The sequence below is a fragment of the Cardiocondyla obscurior genome, linkage group LG08 (assembly GCF_019399895.1).
Source record: "Cardiocondyla obscurior isolate alpha-2009 linkage group LG08, Cobs3.1, whole genome shotgun sequence".
Taxonomy (NCBI): Eukaryota; Metazoa; Arthropoda; class Insecta; order Hymenoptera; family Formicidae; genus Cardiocondyla; species Cardiocondyla obscurior.
In genome coordinates this window covers 5,937,212-5,964,769 of record NC_091871.1, presented here as the reverse complement: position 1 = coordinate 5,964,769, position 27,558 = coordinate 5,937,212, and the positions used below count along the sequence as shown (strand labels likewise).

Below are 27,558 nucleotides of genomic sequence, written 5' to 3'. Positions count from 1 at the left end.
CTTAATTTTCTGAATTAGAAAAGAACAAAACAATAAAGAAAAAAAAAAAGAAACTAATGTTGCATGCAGTTTTATTTTTATTTCTGTTCCTCACTGAGTGTGTAACATTTTCTACACTTAATTAAGATATTATTTAATAACAATATTTATTTAATAATTATTATAAAAAAGAAATTTAAAATATTTATAGATCGATCTCGATTAAATTCAAATTAATTTGTATTTGTAGAAATGGACACAAACGCGTCTGTTATTCGCATCCCGTGCAGCATTCATGTGACGAATGTAATCGAAAGCGATCGTCTTTTTTCGAAAGTTGCACCGTTAGCCAGAAGTTCGTTCTCTCTCGCTTCCTCATTTGATGCTCATTTCATTCCAACATGGAGGCGACGCACCGGCATCTCGCGCGCCGCACAGGATACGAATGCGATCGCGCGGAGAACGCGATTCTCTCTTTCAGTATATCGAAAACAAGGGAAGCGCTACTTACATGATATCGCCTCTTTCGGGATGTCGCTGAGCGGGAACCCCTGCGCCTCGAAGAACGGCCTGACACTGTCGCACTTGAGCCCGGCGGCGTCCACCGATGTCGTCACCATAACGGCCGTCGCAGCGACCACAATCCACAGAGTCATCGTGTTCGTCATTGTCACACTCGCGGCTTCGTTCTTTTGCACTTTTTTACGCGCGAACCGCGTATACGTAAAACACCGAAAACGCAAAGCAAACGCGCGCGCCCGCGACGCGGAGAGAGAGGCGAGCTTCGGCACACCGCGCTAGCGATCTCGGCACTACCAACTCGCGTTCTGTCGTTGCAGGCGGCAAAACGGACGCGACCGCACTCGTGTATACGCGATCGAGAACACTCGTGGCGTACCGGCAGGTATTCCTCGAGTGCTTACTCGGCGATGCACTCCAGATTCGATTTCCGACCTCACTGTCGGCGCAGCGCGCACTGACTGCGGCGTGAACCGTGAAGCGCTGTGGTCCGGCTGTTCCGAAGTAGTGGGAAAGTGGTACTGACGCGTCTGCGCCGTTTGCACAGAACGGTTTTAAACGACTAAACACGTAGGTGGCGACTTCTGTGGTGAAAATCGAACTACATGTATAACGCTGAACAAAATGCGATAAATGATACAACTTGCTTTTTATTCTTTTTTTTTTTTTTTAGTAATAAAGGAAATAAATTGTATTCAAAATTAATTGAATTATGAAAGAGAAAAGGATTATCGCGTGAATCTTTTTGATCTTAATTTCTTTTATATTTTAATAAAATATTAAATAAAAATTCCATTTTAGAATATCCCATATAAAATATTAAACCTAATTTATAATGGACGGATTAGCTTAAACATAAAACATTTAAATGTACAATGTCTGCGTTGTAACAATTACATTACTTTTACATCGTCATATAAATATTGTAATTCATAATTCTGTTAATATAAATTTATAATTAAAAAGTGATTATGCTATTGCCAACAAAAAACTATAACCTAAGAGAGTCTGGCTGTGTAATTACGATGAAACTGCGTTACAATAGTATTCGCACCTGCCTAAACTCTAAAAGCATGACAAAACTCACGAGATTCTACTCGTCAAAGACTCATTATATTCTAAATAGAGTACCAGATGTGCACGTACTTAACAATGTCGATAATGGATATACAATGGCAAATCGTTAGAATCAAATTCTCGTTAGATTGTATTTCGCTATTCACAATTGAAAATATTCGCTTTAATAGTGTATTAAATTTTCTCTCGATCTATACGTCATTTTATTTCCACAAAAGCTGATTGATACGATCTGACATATGATATTATGTTCGATATTCTCTATATGCAGAAAAAAATAAAATAATTTTCTCTTTATTAAAAACTGATAAAAAATCTATTTACACGCGAAATAATAAAAAATGTATCATTGCGCACAAAAGGAAAAAGAATTCTGGCGGTTTTAAAAATGTATAAATTAAATTCACTAATTGTCGTTGGCGTTCCAAGATTAATTGTTCGATATTTGAGGCACGGAAATAACGGCACTTTGGTAATGATTTAATTCCCTCTGTCAATTATAATTAATACTTGGTTCGAATGCTGAATGTGGACATTGGCAAATATAAAATTTAATATTGACTTTTCGTCTTTAGAGGATCACGAAATAAAACTAAAATATCTGAAAGTTTTCTTCTTATCGCGGTTATTTAAAATGCGAATTCTTAGCAAATAAAAATTCAACAAATCCGAAATATTCGATTCAGCCTACATATACGTGATAGTGCTGTGACACAAGGGGCAGGCATTTATATTAACAACGTCACGCTCTGTTGCAACGTGGTGGCGGCAAACGGTGCAGATCCAGGCGATGCTGAGATCCGTCAATGGCTTGCCCGAGACGATGCAAGCCGGAAATTTAGTTGAGCAGTTAGGGCACACGATGCACCAGTCGGGAACCAAAGTTTCACAGTTGACGCATTCCGCCTTGTTGTTACGAGAATCTTTTGGGACATGTTTCGTGAATATATCCACCGCTAGTTCTTCGTACTCTTCTTTCTTCGTCTCCGAGATCGTCTCGAGCCCCTCTAGTTTTATGAAGGCCTTCGAGCAAGTGGCAAACGCGTGGTTAACGGCACTCGTCAATGCCAGCAAACAATAAATATCTTCTACTTCCAATATGTCTTCGTAATCTCTGAGTCGCAAGACAGTCTTCATCGCAGCGTCGAAACTGCCGTCGTATAACTGTCGATGAGCGAGTAAAAGGAAGTGGTACGCCTCGGCGCCCCGCCAGGCATTTTCTATTATCTTGGTGTCTTCGTTACTCTCGGTAAGACCCATGACGACGTTGCTGCGACCGCCTTTTATCGCCGGTACGCTATTAATGTGATCTTCAATTAGCAAAGCTGCAAGAACATATATCTTTTTCACGCGTAAAGGATGCGATTTGAATTTGGCCTGCTCCTCGGCGAGATGAAGCAATAATTTCGCCGCTTCTAGATTATAGTTGGCTTTCTTGTATAACTCGATCGCCTGCAAACGTTTACCGTTTGACAATAAATGATTTGCGTATTTATTCAGCAGCTCGCCGATCTGTGCCATCTTATAAGTCTTCGCCAAATCGACGGCCTGGTCCCAGTGATTCAGACGCACACATGTATCCACAGCTAGCTTTACGTCTCCGTATTTAATGTAAGCTGCCACTGCCTGCGAGCACATTCCCACCGAAGCCAGCATTCTCGCCACGGTTTTTAAGATAGAACTCTTATCCGGTAGTTGATCCACGGTTGCAGCTAGTTGAACGAAATCTTCCAGTTTATAATAACATTGAATAAGCTTTTCTAAGTTTCTGCCTTTTTCGTAATATTCTTTTGCGCTCTCCCAATTTTGTCTCTCAGCGAAATGATCGCCGATCTTGTTGTACGCGTGTTCCATTTGTTTGTCCGAACCACCAATGCCCATTTTCATTAGTTGCACCACCCGAAAGTAATCGCCTAACTTTTGGCGTAACGCGACTGCCAAGTCTCTTCTGTCCATGTCTAAATAAAGTTTTTCAGCTTCATCGTAATTGCCGAGAAACGCTGCAACTTCTGCCTTTTTTAACTGATCGTTATGCACGTTCTGCAAACGCTTGATAAACTGTATACCCAGATAGTCCGTGCAACGCACCATAGCGTTCTCCGCTGTTTCTAAATCTAATTTCGTCAACGCTGACTCAGCCAATAAACGCCAGAGACGCGGATGTGGATTATCTTGAATGAAATTGTTTGTTTCTTTTAAACCGACTTTGGCCAGCAATTCTCTTGTATCTCTCAAAGATTTTACTTCCAAATCAACGATCAAATCTTTCTGCATATCATCGGACGTAAGCATGAGATCGTCCAGTAGAACGCAGCGTATCTCCAGGTCTTGGAACGAACAAATATATCCGGAGCAAGCAATAGGTTCTTCGGGATCTAATCCTCTCAATACGTACATCCTAGTTTTCTCCATAATTGCCAAGAGCGATGGATTATCCCGTGCCCAACACATGGCCCATACGTCCTTCCTCTCAAACTTAGATATATCCTCGCTCATATCTCCATCTCGCGAATCGGGCCCTTTTTGTGACTCCAGATCAAGCATAGTGAGTATGCCGTTGGTGTCAAGAATAGAAACACGCGTAGAGTCGCAATTAATAGCAATTCTATGTAATCTGCACGTAGTATTATATCGATTGACAAGCGTTATCTGCGGTAGAGAATACCGTTGAATCATACCTGAATCCCGGCCAACTAAAAGAACCTTTTCAGTAGCGTAGACGCAACAGATTGGATCCATCGTGGTCTTTGTGTTAAGAGGAGTCTCGAACGAACCGTCCTTGTCCAAGTCCTGAATAACTTCGGTCACGCCAGTCGGTGTCTCGTCCACATGATATATCTTATACTTGCGCATTCTGCTCGGATGCAGCGTCGAGTTACGAGGTGAGCGAAAATTCCACACTAAAAAATTATTTTTAGATGCAGCTACAACCATGTTAGTTGTCATGGTAAGATACAATGGCTCCAAATCCAAAAATTTGGAGTCTATCGGCGTTGCAATCGTATTGCAGACGAGCAGGGCAAATTGTTCGGTAATCTGGGCGGGATCGTTCCTTACAGAGAGCACGCAATGATCTCCATACGAAGCTATCGATATCAAAGATCTCACGTATTTAGTGCAACACGTATTGCTACTTGTATTCCAAAACGTAACGCAGATGCCGTCCTTACCAATTTTCTCGTTTGTAAAAACGACTGTGTTGCTAAAGTACGTCCATTTGTAGTCCAGACGAATATTCGCGAAGTATATGTGAGAATCGACGGATAAGGCAACTCGAAGAGAACCTTTCTCCCAAGTGCAACACGTTACTTCTCGTCCTGGTATCTTCAGAGTTCTCATGTGCTCGCCAAACGGTGTGTAAAATTGTATGACATTCATATCCTTCGTTTCCCCGTTCGTGAGCAGCGGCATCATGCCCGTTACTGCCAAGAGTGAACCAAAACTGTTCCAGCTGCACCACGAGGCAGTCACTCCAGTTTCCATCATAACCGGGTTGTCGTCGCTGGTATCCCGCATCAAGATTATCCTACCATTGCGATAACAAATAGCTAGAGTAGGGCAGTCCATAGCGACGTAACCATTTTTTCCATCATACCATTGTAAAGCTACTATAGTTTGAAAAAGGGAGGTACTCGGCAAAGGAACGTTCAGTTTCAACAAAAATGTACCTTGATTGTTATATAAATGAAGCTCTCCATTTTTCAAACCAAATAAAAGTAATTTTCCGTCTGGAGACCACTGTACAGCAGCAAGTGATACATTTTTTAATTCTTTACCCCAAATTCTGTTGCCATCTACAGAACCAACAATTACAGCTCCATCTTCATAGACAATGCAGATCTTCTGACCATCACAGCTCCAAGCCATGCCTTTTACCACAGATTTGTTGCGATTATTTATCATTTCCTCATACCATGAGCCCTTGTACAGCATCCACACAATAATAACTCCATTTTGATCGCTGGAAGTCAGCTTCTGGTGGTCCTCATTCCATGTTACTACTTGTACATGTCCATTGTGACCTTCCAAAGGCTGATTCATACTCAAATTGCTTGCTGCAGCCAAGCCACGAGATTTTCCACTGTGTGACCCATTAACGCTAGACTCTACTCGCAATACTTTTAAGAGACCATCTTCTCCTCCCACTGCAATATACCCATCCTTCTGATTCCATGCTATGCAGTTTAACCGAAAATTATTCGGTATGGAGATCTTCTTGCTCAGATAAACGAACATTGCTGGTGTAAAGCTCTGAAATAAAAAATATTCAATTATAATAAATCGCGAGCTTGAGATAAAGAACAAGATAAAATAAATATTTCTCACGTGATTCAAATCACATAATCGATGTCACAAATGATTTATAAGCAACCAAAAGAGATACGCTTTTGTGAAGTAGCATTTCACATTTCTCCACCTGATATAATTACAGGAAGGTAATTATTGTTTTTTATTGCGGAAACTAACGTGCAAATAAGTTATTAAAACTGTCACATCCGTAACATAAACATTCCTCAAGTTTACCTTAGCAACGAAAATAACATGCATAGCAACGTGATACTGCGTGCCATCTAACAGGCTTTGCATGACTCAAAATTTGAGTTTGATCGGTCAATACTTGGCGAATTATCCTTTGAAAATTCTTACTCACGGCTACGTAGCTCACGAGTTTCGTACTGTGATGGCGCCAGCGAACGGATTCATCTCGTTTCGTTTCAAGTAAAGGTTCAACTGCGAAAGAATGCAGCTGCGAAGAGCGAATCTAACGTATACACACAGCTTCACCTACTTTGTCTGTCGTTGACAGACCTATGCGATATCGCTGCTCGACGTTAACTGACATCGAGTTTCTATCGAGCAATTCGAAGAAAAGGTGGGAATCATGACGAGGAAGCTTTGCTACTGCTGAATTGTGTCTCGTTTAGAAAATTGTAACGCACTGAACGTAATATGCATCGTGATTCTTCCGTGAGACAAAGATTTCTAAAGCATGGTTCTGAGACACAAGAAAATCCCGATAGGTTAAGAATATTACTCGTAAGTATTTTTACTGCAGTTTTCCCGAGAAATGGTTTTTATGTAATTTAATATTTTACTTCCGTGTAAGATTAACAATTTTAGTACACTCCAACGGTTTTGCCACATAGAAAGGATAACGTAATAAGAGTGACATTTTATAGGTGCAGATTGGTTCAAGCGGACGAGCGCTTCATTAAATAAAGTTACATGAGGCGAGTAAAATGATGCATTACAGCCCATGGATTCAATATCAACCAATACTCAATCATCAATGTTGTACACCATATAATGACATAATGCCTTCATATCAAGATCAAAATCACGAACGGCATCAGCCAACTGAAGAGGAAACTGACCAGACTGGTGAGGAAATACATGACACAATGACACCTGCTACTTCTGGGGAACGTAGTTCTAGTGCAGATTTGTTCAGATTGGAGTTTGCAGCATCTCAGTGGTCTAAACTGGTCTCTAATGCAGAAGGTTTATTTACAAAGCTTATGACAAGTAATATTCTGCCACACACAGATCAGGATCAAATTGAGCAATGGTTGTGCATGAAGCAAGAGTATGAGGAATGTATAACCAGTGATGAGACTACTAGTTTACAGGGATACACAGAAAATACTAGAAGATCGTTGGAGCGCATTGAGGAGGTAACTGAGACTGATGAGAAAACAGACGAATCTGGGAATCAGACAAAATTGAAGCTTAATTCTAATTGCACCTCTAGTTCAGAGAGCGAACTATCTGAAGTTGATGATGATGAAGAAGATGAAGAGGACGAAGAAGATGACGACGATCAAAGCGATGTAAGCTCAGAAAATCCGGATTTTTTGGAAAAACTGGACGAATGCATTCATAAGTTTAAACTAGAAACAGATGGAATTGTCGATTCTGTAAAGGATGATTTTAGAGAAACAAGCGTTAAAATTTTATCTCCAGTGCCGAGATCTGTAAATAATAATTATGCGCCGGTTCCTCGTTCTGCACCGACAAGAAATCCAAATTCCAGAAGAAATTCAATGCTACCAGGCTCTGATATGTGCAATGAAGTATTAGCTTTTAATGACAGCCTAAAACCTTGCCAAAATCAAATTTTTGAAAATCATATCTCAGAATACATAAATCCGTACGCATTAGATAATCGTGAATTAAAAATAAATATTAATGATAATATTAATGATAATTTCATTGCTGTACAAAATGACAATTCACCCGATTTATTGCTCGATGCTCTCAAAAACACCGAGATATCCGAGCCTATCAAAGAGTTGAAAGCTCTAACGTTAAATAATGAGGCAAAACAAACGCAGGTAAAGAAAATTCAATCAAATTTGGATGGAGCGCATAAACGTATAGAAGAACTGCAGACAACAATTAAGATTAAGCAACGTTTTATAGCCGACATGATAAAGAATTCTGATACGCGCACTAACGCGAAGCAAAAGTTTCAACGTAAACGTAGCAAATTGGTAGAGGAGTATTACAACACTAAAACACAATTGGCACAAGCAGAAAATGCATCTATGTACAAAGATTCTGATGAAAAGGCGCATAAAAAAGAAATTGAATTAATGAAAAATATAGCGATACATTATGAGAAACGAATGATGGATATAGATATGATAAAACAAATAGCGGGTGATTCTGCGAAAAAAGTTTTGGAGCTAGAAGCCTCGTTAAATACGTCGAAGAAACAAATGGATAAATTAAAGCGACAATTAAAGAGAGAAGAGGAACGTAAGAAACAATTGGAAGATGAGTTGGCCAAAGATCAAGAGAAAATTCGTGAACTTGAGGAGAAATATAATTTAACTGCGTCTAAATTGAAAGAAATGCAATCAGAAAGCGAAGATGAGAAACACAATGTGAAATCGAAAGTTGAATGCTCGGATAAGATGAAAAATCTGTTGGAAGTTAGTGCAAGGATATCTCATTTAGATCACGTTTTGAAAGAGAAATCGATGGATCTGGAGAGAACCGCAGACATGGATGAAAAGGAGGCATTACGGCACGAGATTAGAAATTTGAGACGCACTCGAGACTGTTTAGTGGACGAAAAATGTGATTTAGATGAAAAGTTTCAAAAGGAGAGAACTTTGACGACAGTTGAAGAACGTAAATTATTAGAATGCGGTGAGACCATCGAAGCTATTGATGCAATGATCGAGCACAAGAACGAGATGATTTGTGGACGAAAGGATTTTGATGAGAATCAATCCCAACGCGAGAAAGGGGAAAGAATGCTGACGGAACGCTTAAAGAAGCTCTCTCATGGTGAAATAATAACGTTATTTATGAAATATTTCCGTAAAGTAATCGATTTGAAGGAAAGTTCGAAGAGTTTGGAGGTTCAGATTACCGAATTTGAGGCTCACATTGCGAATCAGGATTGGCGGTTGATGGAAGCTGAAAAACGGATGATCTTGATGCAACGGCAATACGAGGACAAGCTGCATCACGTGTTCAGACATTTTGCAGAGGAGACAAGCAGTTCTGGTTATGAACGATTGGATAAAGATTCCGAGGTAGCAAGAATCAAAAGAGAGAACAGATCATTAAAGAAACGATTAGCAGACGTCGAAGCTCTTCTCAAAGGTACAACACCTCCGCGCGCATCTAGTCCGTGCAGAATTCTGCAGCAAGGATTGAAACAAATCACACCGAATACTCGATCAACGACCAAAGTAACGAGGCAGCGAAATAAACTGATTATTCAAAAGACGACTGATTGCGACAAGAAGAAAAAATAATTAAGTTAACGAGTACTAGCCTTATTTTTTACGGATAATTTAAATCTTTCATTATATTCTCTGAATCTGAATCAGTAATCACTATTTTTTTAAACAGTAAAATTTTTTCTCGGTCATGCATATAGGTTGTAATGTGATAATAGTTTTTCTGCGTAAAACAATTACCTCTTCTGTACTTTTTTTTTTTTAGAACATATAGCGTTACATTTTAAAGACACATTCAACGCATTTGTTTAAGATAACTTATATACAAGTTGTACGAGAACTGTATTCGTTGAGGAGTGAATTCTTGAATACCAATTTGACTGCATGCGTTTTGTCCGTTTTATATTTATTACAGTAGTTTCAAAACTCGTATAATTTAATATCTAGATATAATATTTGCGGAAATACATTATGAAGTACGGCTTTCGAATAATGTTGAATGCAATCAGAAAATTACATCACTCTTTTTAGAATTAAACTTTAAAGAATGTCGAAAATTGCAAATTTAATTATAATATATTAAGATTATTCCCGCAAATAGCGAAATCGCATACTCAATCATTGTATTTCCTGGACATTTATAATGCGCATAATATCTCGTTGTATTTTGTATTTCGATTACGCGTATTTCTTACGTCAATCTTTTAGCATATTTAGAACAGAATTGCTCGCGCTGATGTAGATGGATATTTATGTAAGTACGATGCGCAGGCGATTATGAGTTTACATTGTGACGAGCTTGGGTTCATGGGCTTACGAATCAGTCACCACCACGGGACACCAGGCGTTCGCAAGAGGAAAAGCTGAATCACAATCTAATTAGACGTACGCCAATCAACAACGTACAACAGTTCACACGGCAGCAAATGAGTCGCGACGCGTACCTACTTTATTACGAAAATAATTTATGTAAATTTTATTTAAATCCTGTAAGAAATCTGAAATATTCTCACTTAAAATTAACTCAGTTGATGAATCTTTCGCATTATTAATAAATATCGTATTTAAAATGTGTAAAACAATATATTAATTTTTATAAAAATACAAAGTACATCGGCTATCTATCTACTATCATTTTTTTTTTTTTTTTTTTCGTGCGTCTGAGGCTGCAGCGGAAACGATCGGGTTTTTCATCGCGATAACGTTACTAGACGCAACCGTAATGCTCGGAAATCGTGCAACGTTAGCCGGAGGACACTATACAATAATCTCCGGCAAGAAGTATTCGATATCACCGGGAGGAATGGTGCTTAAAGACAGGCTACAGTTAGGTAACATGTGGCGAAGTGACCATCTGTCTAGGAAGCAAACGCGGCGGGAGTTGTGAAGGCCGAGGAGGAACAACGACACATCTCGTCTCGACTCGGCGCTCTTCTCCTTGCCGTACCTCTTTGTGCAAAACGAGATAGGCCATTTACGAACGCTGGCTGGCTCAGCTTCGTTCAAGACGCGCGCCACGCTCGCAATGTCAAGACGTCGCGTGACGATCGACGGTGTTACGTTCACCGCGTATAAACGTTTAAAAAGACGAAATTCAGACGTAGATGAATTTCCGAGATTAACGTTGGAGTTTTCAGAAATTTAAAAAGACTCGGAAAAAAAAATTTTAATCGAGCACCGAGCGACACTAGACGATCAATGTCGATGAACTCCGGTTGTCCGTGAAGAGAGGCCGTTGTACGATTTTGCTGTGTACGAAAGAAATGTCGCAAGTAAATGCCCGCGAAACGGAAGACTTGAGCAATCTCGCACGCTAAACTTATTCCTAATCCCGAGAACGTGTCGAAGAGAAAAATTGTAGATTTCCTCTGGAATACCGTGCAGGTCTCTTTCTCTTTCCGTTGCGTTTAATAATAATTCGTCGGCACATTCGCGGGTCGCCGCGTCTCGCGAGACCTTCCGCCTGATCGCAAGCAAGTACGCGATAATCAAGTTCGCTAATTGCCTGCTTCGAAATCGCTGCTGGCTACTGGAATTTAATTTGCCGCCGAGATGCGATATTGACGAGCGTGATAAGGAGCGGCTCGTCGCTATTTTTATCTACAATGCCGATAGATATCGTTTCTTAAGTAAAACGTGTGGCATTTTGGAAGGTTGAGCTACAGCCTCGAACCTTGTAAGTGACGATTGCACGGATGGAAACTGGATTTTCGGGATTTCGCCTCGCGACCGTCATGCCCGATCTGCCCGATACGGTCAGCGTGCGCCTCATTTGCAAGCCGAGAGTAAAGACCGTATCTCCGAGGATCTCCGCACGATTTCCTAGAGTTATCAACGCTGGTATTCACCGATAAGTCGCGACGGTACGCGACGCTACGATCGGCTACTACGAATACTTAATTAAGGACACCGGCGATTAATTACGGGCGCGCGCGTCGAGTACAAGTGGGTTTAATGAAGTTAATTAAGAATTTAATATCGCGGCGAGCGTCCAACGATCTCGTACGTGCGATCACGTCGGGATCTTTTAATCCGGCGAACTATCGTATCGCTGCTTATTAATACTTTACGACGCGCGCTCGCAAGGCGTTCGATTGATGGACGATTGATGTAAGGTTCACTTTGAGAAAATGCGGCGGGATAAATTGGTTAACGGGACAGCGATAGGAAAGCTGCACTTCCGATTTTTGCTCCCTTTCCTTTCTCGCGAGCCGAGAAACACGTGTGTAAATTATGCGAAATCCGCGTGTCGAATTGCGAGGATCTCGAAGACTTCGACCGCGTCGTAATCTATCATTACGAGGTGGCCAAAAAAAAAGAATAAAAAAAAAATAGGAAAAACACAACTTACCATTTTCATCGACATCTCCGCTCTTTTCTATCCTTAAATAATTTTATTCCACAAAGTTTAACAGCATACTTGATACACTTTAAATAAATCTTATACCAATCGTTTTTAAATTGTATTGTTGCAACATGAATATTACTTCGCAACGAAATATTCGATCGCGGACGTTCTACGGTAAAGAGCCGGAGGGATGTTGGATTCACTGATCTTCCACGTGCATAGTGCTCAGCACAGCGAAGAAGGAGTACGAGCCTTTCAGGATCTACGAAAAATCCACGGTGAACCGATAGGCGGCAAATCAATTTATTGCGACGCAATCGAGTGATAATCTTCGTTAATAAGTATCAAAGAACGTGAAAATTAAATCAAACGTGCAGTGCAGAAATTAGATGTCCAATTATTTCACGTACGAATCGAAGTCGAGCTACTTTGAAATATACACGTGAGAAAAATTGTTCGGATACGGATCAACGCGTGACCATTAGAACTGTGCGGCTTGACGGCGTTTCTCGGCATTCTGTTGCACCGGACAATCGCGGGACCATCGATTTTATACGCGGCTATTCACGAAGAATGGGCGGAGAACACGATTCGCCTCTCTGCACGTGCTGGAGATGCGTTTTGCTCGCCGTTCTTTCTGGACTCGTGCGTGGAGTACTTATTCGCATCCGGCGTTCCATTATTCCGCCCTGATGTACTCGCGACTATCGACAATTCGCCGCGGGTGAAGAAAAGCGGCGCCGACACGTGCGCGAAACAATAGCGGAAAAAAAAAAAAAGAAAAATCAGGCGATATTTAAAATTATTAAGTGCAATCTATCCGACTCGTGCGAGCGGTACTTTTTGCGAGGTGCTCGCCGAGTTCATCGGCTTTCGCGGAAAGTTTACAGAATCGCGCGAGAAAATACGCTTCGACGTCTATAAATTTAATCTTTCACGAGACGAGTTCGTCTGACTTTAATTTCGTTTAATCGCCACGATCTCACTCGGTATTTTTGCACCGCGTACTGGAAATATTACATTTAACCGGTCTGAAGACGCGATAGGTCACAGCATTTCTCTAGATGTACTCACCGAGGTGAACGTATCCATAGATAAGACGTAGAACACGCCTGCTTTCAAATTTACCGATTTTCTTGAAAATATTATAGACAGTATGAGCAGACGGCTGGTTTCTTTGACAGAAAGCACGTCATTCCATTTCGAGAGCCATTGGCTCTGCGTCAACGACGCGCTCTGAAAGAAAAAAAAATATCCAACGCGACGTGAAAGTTAATTATATACGTCTTAATTATATACGTTTTACAAATCGAAATTAATTGTAGGATGTAATTTAAATCCAAAGAAATCGTAACTTTATTAAGCGATATCGGAGCAAGCGTTGCCGTGGTTTATTCGCACCTGGTGTATCACTTCGTTCCCTATCCAGCAGAAATAGAAGAGCTGTGAAACAGCCGCCATCAGGTATATCGCAAACTTGTAGATATTAGAATTTTGGCCTATGACCTGCACGAAACAAAAGCGAGGTTGCGATCACGATCCGGTCGAGGCTTGGCGCTTTGACTTATCACGACTCACCGAGGTAGCTTGGAAGCCGGTTAGGCAAATCATCGTGGTGCTCGAGAGCATCTGAACGAACATGCCGGCGCTGAAGATCTTGTTGAAGTCGTCTATTATGGCGAGCAGACGCTGATGATTGCGGATGGACAGACCGAACCGCTTAGCGAAGCCGCGGCGAATCGCGTCCAGATTGTAATTATCCTTTCCGTAGCAGGCCGCGACTGTAGAAGATACCCCGTGGCAAGCATTTCTACCAGTGGCACCTGAATCATCTCGCTTATCGTTATCGTCTGCCCTCCGATTCTCGCCGCAGCTCTTAAAATGAGCGTTCAAAATTTCCAATTGCACGAGAAATAAATTGCACAGATTGGTGATCAAGCTGTCTATGCCGATAATGGCTGTCACGCCGATAGAAACGGTGCAGGCCTCGACGAAAAAGCCGATCCCGTGCCACGGATACACGCTCGTGTCGAAGGGGTATCGAGCTCTGACCGGAAGTTCCCCGTTCTCCACGGGCACCAGAAACAACAGGGCGATCACAAGGAAGAAGCCCAGAGTGCTGAACCCGTAGAAGGTCACGCGACAGATCAGAAGATACTTGTCTAGAATTTCGTCCTCACCGCCAACTGATCAAATAAATAATTAAAATTTGAAGTACGGAGAATCGGCCATAATAATTGAGAAGCTTTAAACTAGCAGACGGGAGATCGTGAAGAAATTACAATCGTTTTCACAGTCGATGTCATTAGCGTGTACATTGCGCCTCACGGCTTTGCGACGCGATATTAGAATTAGCGAAACCTGATATACGATTTGAAAGAAACGTCACGTGTTGCGAATGCGTGTATCAGGTGCGATTATGCAAACTGCCGAGTAATTCTGCGTGAATGAGTCGCGTAGATCCTTAATCGCGTGTCAAGGAGGGATGCGTCGCGAGAAGGACTGGCGGAGTCCTGCGAGAAAAAATTTTCTCGAGTGGTCCTGAATTAACGGGGAGAAGTCGACGAGTTGCGATGGCCCTTTCGCAGCGTTCCCTTTCGACGTGCGGATCTCATTAAAACGCAAAATTACGCACCGTCCTGTCATGTCGTGTTTGCAGAGGATATGTATATTTATGTGACTGGCACTAAGGCCATTTACATGACATTTCACTCTCCCGCGAGCTGCAACAACTTCATATTCGCTTAAAAATGACTGCAGATTTTATAGCGACATAGAGATGCGGTTAGGTAAATAATAAAAGAAATATTTCCAACGATAAAATGATAAGCTGCGGGTGAAAATCAAATCAATGATATTTCGCGAAAATATTGTAATTAGAATTACTCGACAATTGCCGAGCTTTTTTGTCGCGTTCCGCGTTTAAATAACACAAATGATGAAATTTTAATTACTCACTAGGAAACTTGCAAAGTCGATCGCAAGCGTCGATGGTTTTCTGGAGCAACCGTACGATCTGTTCGTGGCGAGTTTGGAAGATCATCACCTTGAAAAACACGACAACGATCCCGGCGAAGATGCATCCGTCATCCGTGACGATCGACAGGTCGTCGAAGCTCGAGCAAATGTCAGCGAACAGAGTCACCATGAAGACGAGTATAACCGTCAGAATGGATTTGTTGTAAACGTAATACGAGTACTTGAAGAACACGGACGAGTTCGAGTCGAGAGCCCATAAGCCGACGTACCTAAACGTGAAATTGTTGCAAGAGAATCGGAAAAAAAAGAGCGGAGAAATTTAAACTCGGCTCAAGAGAATCGCGTGAACGGGCGTGCAAACACGCTAGCACACAATTGCAAGACGTAAACGAGACGAATACGATTTTCTGATAATTTATTGAGTCACGCGCGATAAGATTTGCGATTTCTCACTTTAGATAGGTGAGATGTAAGAGGCTCAACTTTCGGAACTGTTCCAAGCGGCTATCGTTCGCTCCTCGTGTCATCCCTACTGCTTTCTTCCGTGACTATGACAATGACGAAGGACTCAGAGCACGGGAGGGCAAGAAAAGGGGAAAGGGGGTTATCTGTGTCGCGTGGGTGCGAATCTTTAAGCGACGTATGGACATATGTACGAAAGTACTCGTTATCGAGAGTCGTTCGAATCTCCACTCCCTTTTCGCTACGAAAATTGCCTATGATAAACGGGACGCAGATTGCACCGTCGTCGATTTTTTTTTCGAGTTATAGACACTAGCTCGTTGCGGCGACGTCTTCTACCTCGACAATAATTTGAGAAAATAGCGGTAATTGCAATGCCGCTGCAATCCCGCGACTTGCACCGTTCCCAGGCACTTGTACTTCGCTACAAATAAAAGGCCAATACAGAAATAATTTATCAAGCCGCACAGTTTACAAGAGTCTAAAATGGCCTGTCGTTTTCCACTTAGCAAAATAGCCAACTCGGCTGCAAATTTAACAATGTATGTTTTGCCGTGAAACGATTCGATGGATTGTATTACTGCCGGTTATTTCGCGATTCTATCTCGACATCGCGGTGACTTGTTAGTAATACGAAAGTACAAGAATTTGTAAAAAAAAAAACATTTAACTGAACAATTAAGTAGTTACATATATTCGTTTTTATTTAATACGGTCAATCAATGTCAATGATTTATGACAGAATAAAATGTGCGATTTCAGACGCGCGTTATTATCCAACATCATTTAATGTTTATTGATTAATTAGATCTCTGACCTTTCAGGGAAATGATGTGGAATGCATAAAAAATTTTTAATCACACCGGTTGTATTTAAAGAAAATATTAAAAGTATGTACATACAACCGACAGTCCGCAGTCTGTTTAAGTGAGACGGGAAATTTTTGCTGCATTGCACATTAAAAATTTACATTACATTATTTATCCTATCTTAAAAAATTGGTGAGTGACGCATGAATTAGCTTTATAACTAAAATTTAAAAAATTTATGTTCAAAAAGCAAAATAATTTCCGGTACCGGGAATCGAACCCGAGCCTCCTGGGTGAGAGCCAGGTATCCTAGCCACTAGACCATACCGGACTACGAATGGGTTCTTTCAGATGCTGAGGAAGTGTCTTTGGCTATTGTTCATGAACTGGTAAAAATTAATATATTATCAATATTTTTTTATTTTTTAAATATATTTTATCATATCGTTAACTAATTGTAATAATATTTTAGAAATTCTACAAAAGAACTTTTAAAAATAATTAGTAGCTAAATAAATTTTTTTTATATTCAGTAATATTAATAATATAAACGACAGTAATAATAGTTATTAAATTCTGCACATAATGCTGCATTAATAATTTAAAAAAAAATTATTTTTAGAGGAATGAAGAATTATCGTCCGCAACGAGATTTGAACTGGCAATGCTCGAATGGTGCTCACTTTCCGACAAACTTGATATTTCGAGCATCATATTTATTAATTGCCGAAAGAAAAAATAAAAATCTAATAGATGGCAATATTTATTATAATTAGCAAAAGAATTTGTCAGAAGTGGGATTCGAACCCACGCCCTCAGAGAGGACCAGAATGCCCTCAACTCGGAGTCAAACCGAGAAGGTGTGAACCTTGAGTCTGGCGCCTTAGACCGCTCGGCCATCCTGACAATTGACCACGAATCTCTTAATAATGCAGATAAAGTGCATATATTATAATATATACATTAAATTTATTTAAATTAAATGATATATAAACATAATTTATAACATTTTCAACAAAATATTAACAAAAGAAAATTAATACTTGTCATAAATTTTATAAAAAAATTTTTTCTTCCATAAAATACGTATAAAATCGAAACGTATATAAAATTTTTAATAAATTAAAAAGTAATTTATTTAATTATTTTTTAATGTATATTTATAATATTTTTAGAAGCAAAAGAATTTGTCAGAAGTGGGATTCGAACCCACGCCCTCAGAGAGGACCAGAAATCCCAGAAAAACTTGGTCTTGAACCGAGAAGGTGCGAACCTTGAGTCTGGCGCCTTAGACCGCTCGGCCATTCTGACAACCCGTGGTCTCCAATATAATTATTTTAACATTTTTAATAATATTATAATATATAATAAATATAATTTATTATTAATAATTTTTTACTAATTAATTATAATTGTATAATTTTACTTAATTATTAATAACGTGCTTATAAATACATAATTTTCTTTTTTCTTTAAAAGAATTATATTGTAATGGCAAAAAAAATGTTTCCGCCCGGGATCGAACCGGGGACCTTGTGCGTGTGAAGCACACGTGATAACCACTACACTACGGAAACTTACAACAGACGGATCTTCCGACATCAAATATATAGAATCCGTGTAAGCTTTCCAATCCTATCTAAAAAATTCGGTATTAAGACTAGAATCGCTTTCATTGTTGTGTCTCATCTCGAAATACTGTTACCTATTTTCCGCGACGTTAATTAGTTCTCTCGCTTAACGCGCTTCGTACCAAACGGGAGTAAACGTCAGATATCAATGTTAGTGCGTGTAATTTTTTTAAGAAATAAATTTTTACGATTATTAAATTATTTTTGAAACTTGGCCGGACACGAGTTTTCTAACGGCGACGATTTCGGAGCTTGAAATAGCGAGAAAAACATGCTCGAGCATCGAGCTCGCTTGGTTCCATTCGGTGGAAGACGCCACGAGCTCGGTGAGCGCATAAAAAAACGTAAACAAATCAACTCGGCGTCGAGCTCGGCGCTCCCGAAAACTCCGCATGAGAAGGAACGGACAATTGACGATCGAACCTATCGACCGTCTCACTTTCTTCGCGGTTGTCTCGTTTTTTCAAAGGGATAAAATTTCAGTCTAGTTGCGGAGGCTCGAGTGCGAGGACGTGTTTCTGATCGCTTCACGACAATGCGTGTTTTCGATCGCGTAAAAAATCGCCGCGATAATCCATCATAATTCTGTTAGTCGTTCGTTTATCAAGCAGTGTAATATAGTGTCAAGTGATTGCTATACCTCGTCAGGATGATCCAAAATATTATCACGGAAGGAAGGAAGGAAGGAAGGAAGGAAGGACGGAAGCTTGAAAAGTAACCTATTCTAACCTAACCAAAAATAAATGTAAGTGAACCGGCGATACGCCGTTGGCTGTAGACAATTTAATTGTAATTATTAAAAGGGTTTTTTTTGCATACGAAAAAAATAATAATTGACATACATTATGTCTCATAAAAGGTGTGAATTTTTATATGTATATTCCGTCAGAAAAATAATGTTGAAATTTGCAAGTGATACGAGCGCTTGAACGTTACATTTAATTATAAAATGCACAGCCTGTATGAACAATCTCGCGAAGATATTGTTGCGGATCGAATGATTTATACGCGTAAAGATCGTAAACGTTAATTTTTATTTAAATTTAATTTTGGTTCCAACAATATTTGGTCCTATCGCCCTCGGCCACTTTCCTCGAAACTCATTTACCGCGCCTCTTCCACGAAGTGCATCTTCCCCGCGGCCGATTTTGTCAAACGGGAAGGAGGACTTGTTGCCCGTATACTTAAAATCAATTTTGAAAACGAGCGGTAGAGATATTAACGCAATAAGTGGAAAATTGATAAATTAACGAGCCGAATTATTGTAAATGCTAATAAGTGCGCCAATGCCTTTAATAATTATTGAAACAATATATCCGATGCATTCGAAAAATTATACGGCACTCATTTCCAGCGATTACCAATTGTAAATAAAATCGTACATTATATTCCCCGTGCGTTCAATAATATAATTTAATTATTACAACACCGTAGCTGATCGCGAAGTCGTTGAATCACGAATTTATCGCGGAATCGGGGTTACGTGTGGGAAAAAAAGAAGAAGAAAAATTATGACCACTGAAAATCGACCTGATCTCATTAAAATATCAAGGTTACGGTGTAGGATTTTCTTTATCGAAGGAAAGAACTGGCCGATCGAGAAGAGTCGACGCGGGAAGGGAAAATTGCTCGCCCTAAGCCGTTATCTCGTGAAAGAAATCGGTCGGGTAACGCCGGTGCTAGATGTTGCAGCCTGCGTGCGTACCTTGGTCTCCCCGAAATCTGGATCATTTCGTTGCAGTCGTAACGGTGCCGGGCACGGCTGGTCGCGGATCGGCTGATCGGCTGAGCGCCAAACGCGGTGCGTCGCCGTGAGATTACGCGCGTCTTCGGGACGGCGGCCACCAATTCGCGGGTATCGTACCGTGAAACGCTTCACGAAGCTTAACGGGCGAGAGAATTCGGAACGGTGATTCGGTCGCCGATAACGTTATGCGACACACGCATTTACACGTGCACCGGAACGCGGCCTCCGTCATCCTTGGAGAACGCGGGGGGTTCATTTGCATTCCCGGTCTCGCCACGTCGCGTCGGCTCCGATAACGCCACGATAGCGAAGCGCTTTTTGCAATATTACCAGTGGCACGTATCGCGCGCCCGAAATCTTCGAACGTTAACTCGGTCATGGATTACCGGCGTTTCTTCAACAAAAGTACGATAAAGAGATTTATCGTTCCGCTCAAACTTTCATCGGCAATCTCCTCCCGCGTCGCGGCATGTAAAATTTCCGGGTAAGAAGGCATTCGGCACGTTTCGCGTACAGGTATGCGAAAATGTCACGCGATAGGATTTATTTCGATTTAGAAAGTTTAAACGTATAAATCTATCTCATCCTCGCTCATGTAGGCCGGGACTCAAGTCCATGAAAGTCGCATTTTAGTTATTGACTTTCGAAGCGCGTATCAAACGCAAGGAAAGAACGCAACGAGTTCTCACTCATAACTCATCGACGTGGCGTCATCAATTAGAAAGTTATGTAATAACGTGGTCGTGATTTTTCGCACCTAGCAACCGCCGAACATGAGCGCGTAAACTAAAATCTTGCGTGCAATGCGTGAGCGCACGGGTGGGCAATTTTTCACTTATCTCGCGCATTTCATCTAACTGAGACATAAATCTGACGCTGAACCGCCGGATATTCGTACTGCCGCGTTCCTTTAAGTGGTTCACTCGAGAAATACGGCTGGTACTCTCTTTTTATGTGTCCCGCTGGCCGACCGTATCCTTCTTCATACGCCGACACATTTCCGTCCCGTCTTTTGCAAGCGACCCGCGCGCGTTAATCTCCGAAAACATTTCGTGAACCGTTGCACCGAAGCGGCGCTTTGTCTGAAGAAACACTTAGAATGCAAGGTGTTCGATAATTGGACTATCGGCGCGGCCAACACGGGTAGTTAGCACGTAATATAGCGCGAAGCCGAACGGGTCGCGATAACATCATCGTGCGATGCAAAACGGAGATTTAATGAAGATACAACAGGGTAGGCGGACAAGCGGACGAGATTAACCGGCGACGCGTAATGAATTTTCGGCGACGGTGAACGCGCGCGTCCCCCTTCCGTTCTCACGTCCCCTTTGTCTCTCCCCTTCAATCTCATTTTTACAGAAAATTAACGACGCAAGGTGGAACCAAAAGGCGGAAAAGATAAAGAAGAAAAAAGAAGTATCAAATTTGAGGAGGGGTAGGAAAAAGTTAGCTTTCGATGTAAGCGGATTGGTGTTGCGGTAACTCGCGTTTCTGCCCGCGACGATGACAAATAGCTGCGTTCTCGCGCCGTGAGATGCTCCGCCAGGAGAGAAAAAAAAGAAAAAAAAAAAAACGAGAAGCGGGAGCACATCTCGCCGCGTTTTGATGTAGGACACGAATTCGCACTTTCTCGACGGGGAAGGGAAATAAAAATGCGCCGGTGGATTCGTTATATCGCGCATAAATCTTCCAGATTACTCGGGATTTATGGCCGCTTCGTATTCGGTCGCATCTCCGCCACTTATTACGCACTACTCCCCATCGTTCCTCTCGACCTCCGAACCGCGTTGCTTTTCATCCGCGTCCGCGTAATTCTTCGCATCACAGAACCGTCGTTAAACGTCCATTAATTTACAAAGCACGCGCCGAGGATTAATACCGACACGTTTGTCGCGCGTTACAAGATCAAAGACTAATCCCTAATCTTTACGCGTGGAAATATCTTGATGAAAAGGAATTTTTTTTAATTCTATCACTTTAAAACTTTAATTTTTTTTTTCCGAATACTAATCGCTTTTAATATTTTTGCAGTTATTGTCGTTATTGCTTTTTTTTTCTGTCGCACTTACCTCTTAATTTCGCGAACGCGTGAACTTGGATTAGTCGTAGCCTGGTTCGCGAACGGACTGGACCACCGATCGATTGATCGGGAGCAGGCCGTGACTAAATATCACCCCGCTAGGAGACTCGCGTACCTGATATTTCTCGCGTGGTACTCCACAAATTAAGATACGCCGCGCGCGTCGTCGCGGCACGCTCGACAGGCTTCCTGCACCGTTATACCTCTCTCGCAAAGCCCGCCCACTAAAGACACGTTCAGCCGCGGCAATGAGCATAAATCTTTACCGCATCCGATATCGCCGGACTCCGTTTCTTTCCTCTTCTTTCAATTTGCACTTCCCCCGGCCCCAGTCTCCGATCCACGCGCGGAACTGTTTTAGCGAGCGTGTTCGCCGAGCTTTAAAAATACGCGACGTTCCGGGTATTATCAGCGCGATGAGATTTCGCAAGAACCGCCTCTCTCGCGCATCTCTCGCCTGCCGCAAACAACGAATTTTCGTTAAGAAAGTAATAATAATTTTTTTTTTTTATATGACCGCTGGCGTGATCGTTGACGCGGTTTATCAGAATTTACCTCAGATCAGAAGTGCATTCGCGAAAGAAAGAATATTATTTACCCATTAATTATCTTCCGGGTGGCCGAAAAGCGGCCCTTGCATTCGGTCTCCCTACCGACGACGAAAGTACCGGCCATGCATCTGCATAGCCGGTTAAACGAATGAGGACTGTACCTTTATAATTGCGCGCCGGGTGGGCGCAGCCGGTCATATGACCCGTCGAACATCCGCACGCTTCTGTTTCGTTCACGACTCGTCGATGAATCGCGCTGTCGGTGAAATTTAATTTTACGTCAGTATTCATAAACGCGCAGCCGAGAGGGAGACGTCGTTAAAAACACCCATGAAATTATCAGGCGCGTTATAATTATTTTAAAATCTTACCGCAGCGTCGAGGAATTTGTAAATGACGTGCCGCGATGACACCTTCGAGCAGATCGAACTCGCGAGTGTCTCGACAGATTTTTGCGGGATATACTTAGTGTCCAATATGGGCGGACCAAGCGATTTTTTTTTTTTTTTTTTTTTTTTAAACAAATTTCAGATTTTAAAGAAAGAAAATAAAAGAAGTACGATATATAACGAAATTTAATTTCTTTTTGTTTTGCATTGGGAATCATCACATTACGCTTGTTATGTATGGCTAATTAATGCGAAATCACGGTAAGGTTTTTCATCTCTTAAGCACGTCGTCGTTATACATTTACGCTTTCAGTTCGGAGAGATTTGTCGGTGCATCGCACGAAGCAATAAAGCTGTCAATTATTCAGATGGACTCGCATAAGGTACTTTTTATAAGCAACGATTTTTTCGTCATTTTAAGCAGCATCCAGATATTTTCGCTCAGCACAGTTATTGCAACGAAATATTTTTATTAAATAATAAATTCCGATAAATTAGATTAATCTAGAAAAGATTTAAAACTTGTAAGAATACGACGCTCTTCTTTTTATAAATCAAACTGATATTGTTTTTTTCGATTGCGATTTTAACGAGTCGCGATGGAAACTTGGATCGCGAAAGACAACGTCGCCGATCGAGGAAATCGTTAATGCGACAGTCGTATTTGCTTCTTGGCTAGTCGTGCGGTCAACAAGGTGATGCGAGTCGTGCGAAAGTCGACCTCCTTTCGAGTGTCCTCGAAGCAATATAGTTTTGCATATTTTACCTCAGCTTCCAGTTTATTTAATCGATTCCTCTGGGAATGACAGGATCTTAGAAACAATTGTTCGAAATAAAGAAAATGAATATTTTCAACGCCTTACTTGGTCCGCGCGTATTCTACTGGGAGTGGAAGCGCGTAACACGCACCGGAATAAGGAAGCGCTTCCTTTACCTCGTGCTAGCGCCGCCGGGGAACGATCGTTGCCAGTCGCGGAGAGAAAGAAGGAAAGAGATAACCGCGTGCAATAGCAGTTAGAAGGCCTCGCGGCGCAAGAGAGTCGCCACGAGGGAGATCTCTTCTGCCTCGTTCGGGAAGAGCGAAGGAAAGGCACGAGCGAGAGACTTCGGAGGTGCGACGGAGATGCGCTCGCCGCAAGGACGAAGACGGAGCGCCTCCGAGCTCGTGTCGTAGGCTCGACTTGTGTGCTCGCAGCCACAAACTACCCGACCACCACGCAGCACGGATCCACCACGAAACCTTGCCGTAGTGGTCTCTCCTCGTGCTCACCCCGGTGCGCGACGTCGTTCCGGGACACGGTGCCCCTTCACCCTTCCCTGATCAACCCTGCGGAAGGACTTTTATCGTATCGCCTGAAACTCCTAGCTTGAAGAAAGTAACCTTCGAGACCCGGACGAACGGAAAATCTCAACGAGAGTACTATCCTCCAGACTTGGTCTTTCGTGCCACCGCTAATGTACCGTTGGAGTACGAAGAGGAAATTTCTAAGAGGGTTCGTCTGGAGACACTGACCACTGAGCTCGCCGTGCCGTCGCATGACGGATTGGGTAAAACGGCAAATAGAAGAGGTCGAGCACAGAGCGATGTTTTATTCAAGACCGCCGTCTTATTGCCTAATCGCCGATATTACCGTCTAGCGAGAGGGAACGCACGAAGGAGAGGCTGCACACGATCGCCATATTAAATATAGAAATATGAGGAGCAATGAACTAATTGTTTCGCACGAACGAGATACGATTTGAAGAATATTAGGATTTCACGTATTAAAATTGTACGTCCTAAATTTCATTAAATTTATAGAACAAAATTAGAGGAAAGAAGAGGTAGTGCCGACCTTTAAAAGCAAGTGCTTCTGCTACACATCGTTACGTCAGTTGGCCTTCGCAAAGGTAAAATTCAGTTACAATTTCATGGTCAATTCTTCGATTACGTCAATCGAGCGGAACTCCTTCGTTTTATATGAAGAATGTGCAGGTTTTGCTATTGTGATTGGATATTTTAAAAGTGCAAAGTGCGATCGATTCTTTATTTTGAATCTTAATAACTTGAATTCGGACGAGTATTCGAAAAGAAATTTATAAACTTTTCAGTGTAAAATAGTTTTCGACAATGTTAACGCGTGCATTAAAGTCCAAGTACCGTTAATTAATTTATCGGATGTTTAATAATTAGCCGCGACCAGCGACAGTGAATTAAATTAACTGATAATTGCACAGTTAAGATGTTGATCCCGAGGAAAACCGCATTATTCGTTTCGACAAACGTCAGTCGTCGCGTGCTGCGAGGATCATTGATCATCTAGCCGCAGATTCCGAAATACATCGATGAAACTTATTGCATAGGCTATCGTATTTAGCTGATATTTAACAGGTATGCATTATCTCTTTTTTTTTTAATACTTTTTTAAATTATATATTTAAAAATAATTTTTTTAAATTAATTTTTTTTATAATAATTATTAAAAAAAAATTTTATTAAATATATTGAATAAATTATTAAAGTTTAGTGATAAAATTACTGCTTTTTTGCAAAAGAAAAATTCATTATTATCCTTGGAATTAAAATAAATTGTGCTAACTATCTACACGACATATTAAAATTATTGTTGTTAATTTAAAAAACGATGAATCGCAAAATTCTTGCATGCCTCAGCCTAAATTTATCGCTACTCCACGGATACGTCCTTGTTATTAAAATTACAAGAGCCACCTGAATATGACAAGTTGTCAACGATAATTGAGATTTACCATCGTACAATCTACTCTTACAACATTTGACATGGGATTGATCGTCCAATTACGATACCGTTATCAATTATTTTTTAATACCGCGGACTCATTATTCCATATCAGTTGGCAATTTCGTATTACTTTCATTATTCGCAACAATTATAAAGCAAACTTAGTCATCCGTACGTGAAATCTATTATTCGTTTATTACAATGATAAGTTTAATGAAAAAAAAAAGAAACTTTCTCAATCGTCATCGAATACGTTGAAACCGTTTAAAATCATGATAGAATCAATGCCGAACGCGCGCACACCAGGTGTCGTCCAAACTTAAGCTAATTAACATTCAACGTTTCTTAAATCCGTAAGGTAAAATCGTAATACTCGAAGAGATCTCTAAGGGATTCTCGGCGATTACGGGTTTTCTCGTGAGTGTTGAAATTTTTTCCGTGTACCCGGTGGGGACGGGAGACCAATCTCCGATACGTGATCTCTGATCTCGCGGTGCATAGAAACGGCCTTGCAAGGCCTCGCCATACACCCGTTTTATTCTCTCTAGAATAAGACGAGTGCGACACCGATACATTGCTAGACGAAGGCGTGATCTCGAGAAGCAGGTTCGCTTCCTACATCATCTAATAGAACAGGTTGCCGTCTGGGCGCCACGCCCCAGTGATCCAGTTCTCTTGATCTTAGACTTAATGCTCCTCGTATCTTTTTCCTCCTCTCGCTCGTCTTCAATCTGTTCTTCCGACGACGAGTCTTAAGCAATTCCGATACACCTCGAATACCGTCTCGCGTGCGAAAAGAATAATTACCGAGACCGATATCTATTTTATTGAATTTTTAGGGTATTAATTAATTAATGATATAAAAAAAATTTTTTTTTTTTAATAAGAAGATCATTATTTCCATATGTTTGCGATAATTGTGCTTAATATTTATCTGGATGTGCAAAATCTCTGCAAATTACGTGTTTAATTTTATGTGCACACGCGAGCGTGCCCGTATACTTGATAATATATATTTGCGATCGTATAAAGTACAATGTAAACGCTTTTACATTTTGAGCGGTTGCTATTTACGCTCAGAAATGTTAATTGCCCTGGATGGAGGCAGTAACTGTGACCAAAAACAGTTAATACAAGTTGGTCGCGCGGCAGACTTCACGGGCTTGAAATCAAATTTTTGGCCGCGAGATACCTCGTTAAAATCGCCAGCTGCCACGGTTCCGTTGATCACGAGACTTTCTTTCTTTCTTTCATTTCTTTCTACCGCGGCGTGTCTCTCTTCGCGTGCGTTGTCGTGTTTCTTTGATTTTAATGCGGCTGCATCTCCGCATCACGTTCGAACGATTATCATGTCTCTCCACGTATCGGACGACATCCAATTTATGGCATTTGAATTGCACTAATTTATCGGGGAGACACGTAGTCAGCGAGATACGACAAGATTTGCTTTCAGGATATTTCGCGTTTGCGATCGCTCCTCGCGTCGCTTCCTTTCGAGGATACGTTCTTTTTATATCGTGCCGAAAACGGGACGGAATCAAGATCGCGTAACGCATTTTACTATTAAAACACGCAACAAGGGATATTTACTACGCGAATAATCTACGCCGACTTCCGCTTTACGAATTCGGACGCACTTTGCTAGGAACATATTTTTGAATAGATTTCACGGTCTTTCGTGGGAATCGTCAGAATCGATACGGCAGAGCACTCCGGACTCTTTCGTCTTCGGCGACGCGATGGAGTGCGTCTTGCATTCCACGATTTTCGATCTTCTCACTTTGCGCTCGGCCGCTCTCTCACGGCAATATCACCGCGTTGTTATCGCCTAGATTTCCTCGCGCCATTCGCTGCGAAAAACGAACATCGTAAACTAATATTTTAACTGGAGCGGATTATTTTCAACTACTTCAGGCTCGCCGTTTACCCCTCGCGTCTCTGCGAAAAGAAAATTCAACTGAAATCTTGAGACGCGACACCGTTGTCAATTGGACCTTGAAAATCAATTTAATATTCGTTACGTCATATTTGCAGCCGTGATTTGAT

The 27,558-nt window shown here is 41.3% G+C and overlaps 4 protein-coding genes and 4 non-coding genes across 9 annotated transcripts in view; 1 reads left to right on the top strand and 7 right to left on the bottom strand.

Moving 5' to 3' along the window:
• The window catches only part of Dlp (glypican dally-like), a 102,260-nt gene extending 101,301 nt beyond the window's left edge, over positions 1–959 (bottom strand). The window contains exon 1 of the mRNA XM_070660817.1: positions 491–959. Within this exon, the coding sequence (XP_070516918.1) occupies positions 491–647 (157 nt within the window). The 5' untranslated portion in view covers positions 648–959. The remainder of the gene's footprint in view (positions 1–490) is intronic.
• A 228-nt stretch (positions 960–1,187) lies between these two features.
• Positions 1,188–6,110, bottom strand: Oseg4 (intraflagellar transport protein Oseg4). Of its 2 annotated transcripts, XM_070660815.1 has the most exons (3): positions 5,902–6,110; positions 4,746–5,826; positions 1,188–4,475 (listed from the first exon to the last, which is right to left on the bottom strand). In XM_070660815.1, exons 2-3 carry the CDS (start codon positions 5,809–5,811, stop codon positions 2,263–2,265), a joined length of 3,279 nt encoding a protein of 1,092 aa, XP_070516916.1. In that variant the 5' UTR covers positions 5,812–5,826; positions 5,902–6,110; the 3' UTR covers positions 1,188–2,262. The 2 variants fall into 2 exon arrangements, with proteins under 2 accessions (XP_070516916.1, XP_070516915.1); XM_070660814.1 differs by having other exon boundaries at positions 1,190–5,826.
• Positions 6,111–6,236: 126 nt separating this feature from the next.
• Positions 6,237–9,660, top strand: Cos (kinesin-like protein costa). Its single transcript, XM_070660072.1, has 2 exons — positions 6,237–6,612; positions 6,756–9,660. Exon 2 carries the CDS (start codon positions 6,816–6,818, stop codon positions 9,348–9,350), a length of 2,535 nt encoding a protein of 844 aa, XP_070516173.1. The 5' UTR covers positions 6,237–6,612; positions 6,756–6,815; the 3' UTR covers positions 9,351–9,660.
• Positions 9,661–11,837: 2,177 nt separating this feature from the next.
• LOC139104547 (odorant receptor Or1-like) lies at positions 11,838–16,540 on the bottom strand. The gene is made up of 6 exons (XM_070660073.1): positions 15,556–16,540; positions 15,082–15,371; positions 13,702–14,309; positions 13,525–13,629; positions 13,198–13,359; positions 11,838–12,385 (listed from the first exon to the last, which is right to left on the bottom strand). Exons 1-6 carry the CDS (start codon positions 15,627–15,629, stop codon positions 12,323–12,325), a joined length of 1,302 nt encoding a protein of 433 aa, XP_070516174.1. The 5' UTR covers positions 15,630–16,540; the 3' UTR covers positions 11,838–12,322.
• A 92-nt stretch (positions 16,541–16,632) lies between these two features.
• Positions 16,633–16,704, bottom strand: Trnae-cuc (transfer RNA glutamic acid (anticodon CUC)). Its single transcript has one exon. It is a non-coding gene; the product is annotated as a tRNA-Glu (tRNA).
• Positions 16,705–17,159: 455 nt separating this feature from the next.
• Positions 17,160–17,279, bottom strand: Trnal-caa (transfer RNA leucine (anticodon CAA)). The gene is made up of 2 exons: positions 17,242–17,279; positions 17,160–17,204 (listed from the first exon to the last, which is right to left on the bottom strand). It is a non-coding gene; the product is annotated as a tRNA-Leu (tRNA).
• Positions 17,280–17,561: 282 nt separating this feature from the next.
• Trnal-caa (transfer RNA leucine (anticodon CAA)) lies at positions 17,562–17,684 on the bottom strand. Its single transcript has 2 exons — positions 17,647–17,684; positions 17,562–17,606 (listed from the first exon to the last, which is right to left on the bottom strand). It is a non-coding gene; the product is annotated as a tRNA-Leu (tRNA).
• Positions 17,685–17,877: 193 nt separating this feature from the next.
• Trnav-cac (transfer RNA valine (anticodon CAC)) lies at positions 17,878–17,950 on the bottom strand. The gene has a single exon. It is a non-coding gene; the product is annotated as a tRNA-Val (tRNA).
• Positions 17,951–27,558: the final 9,608 nt, after the last annotated feature.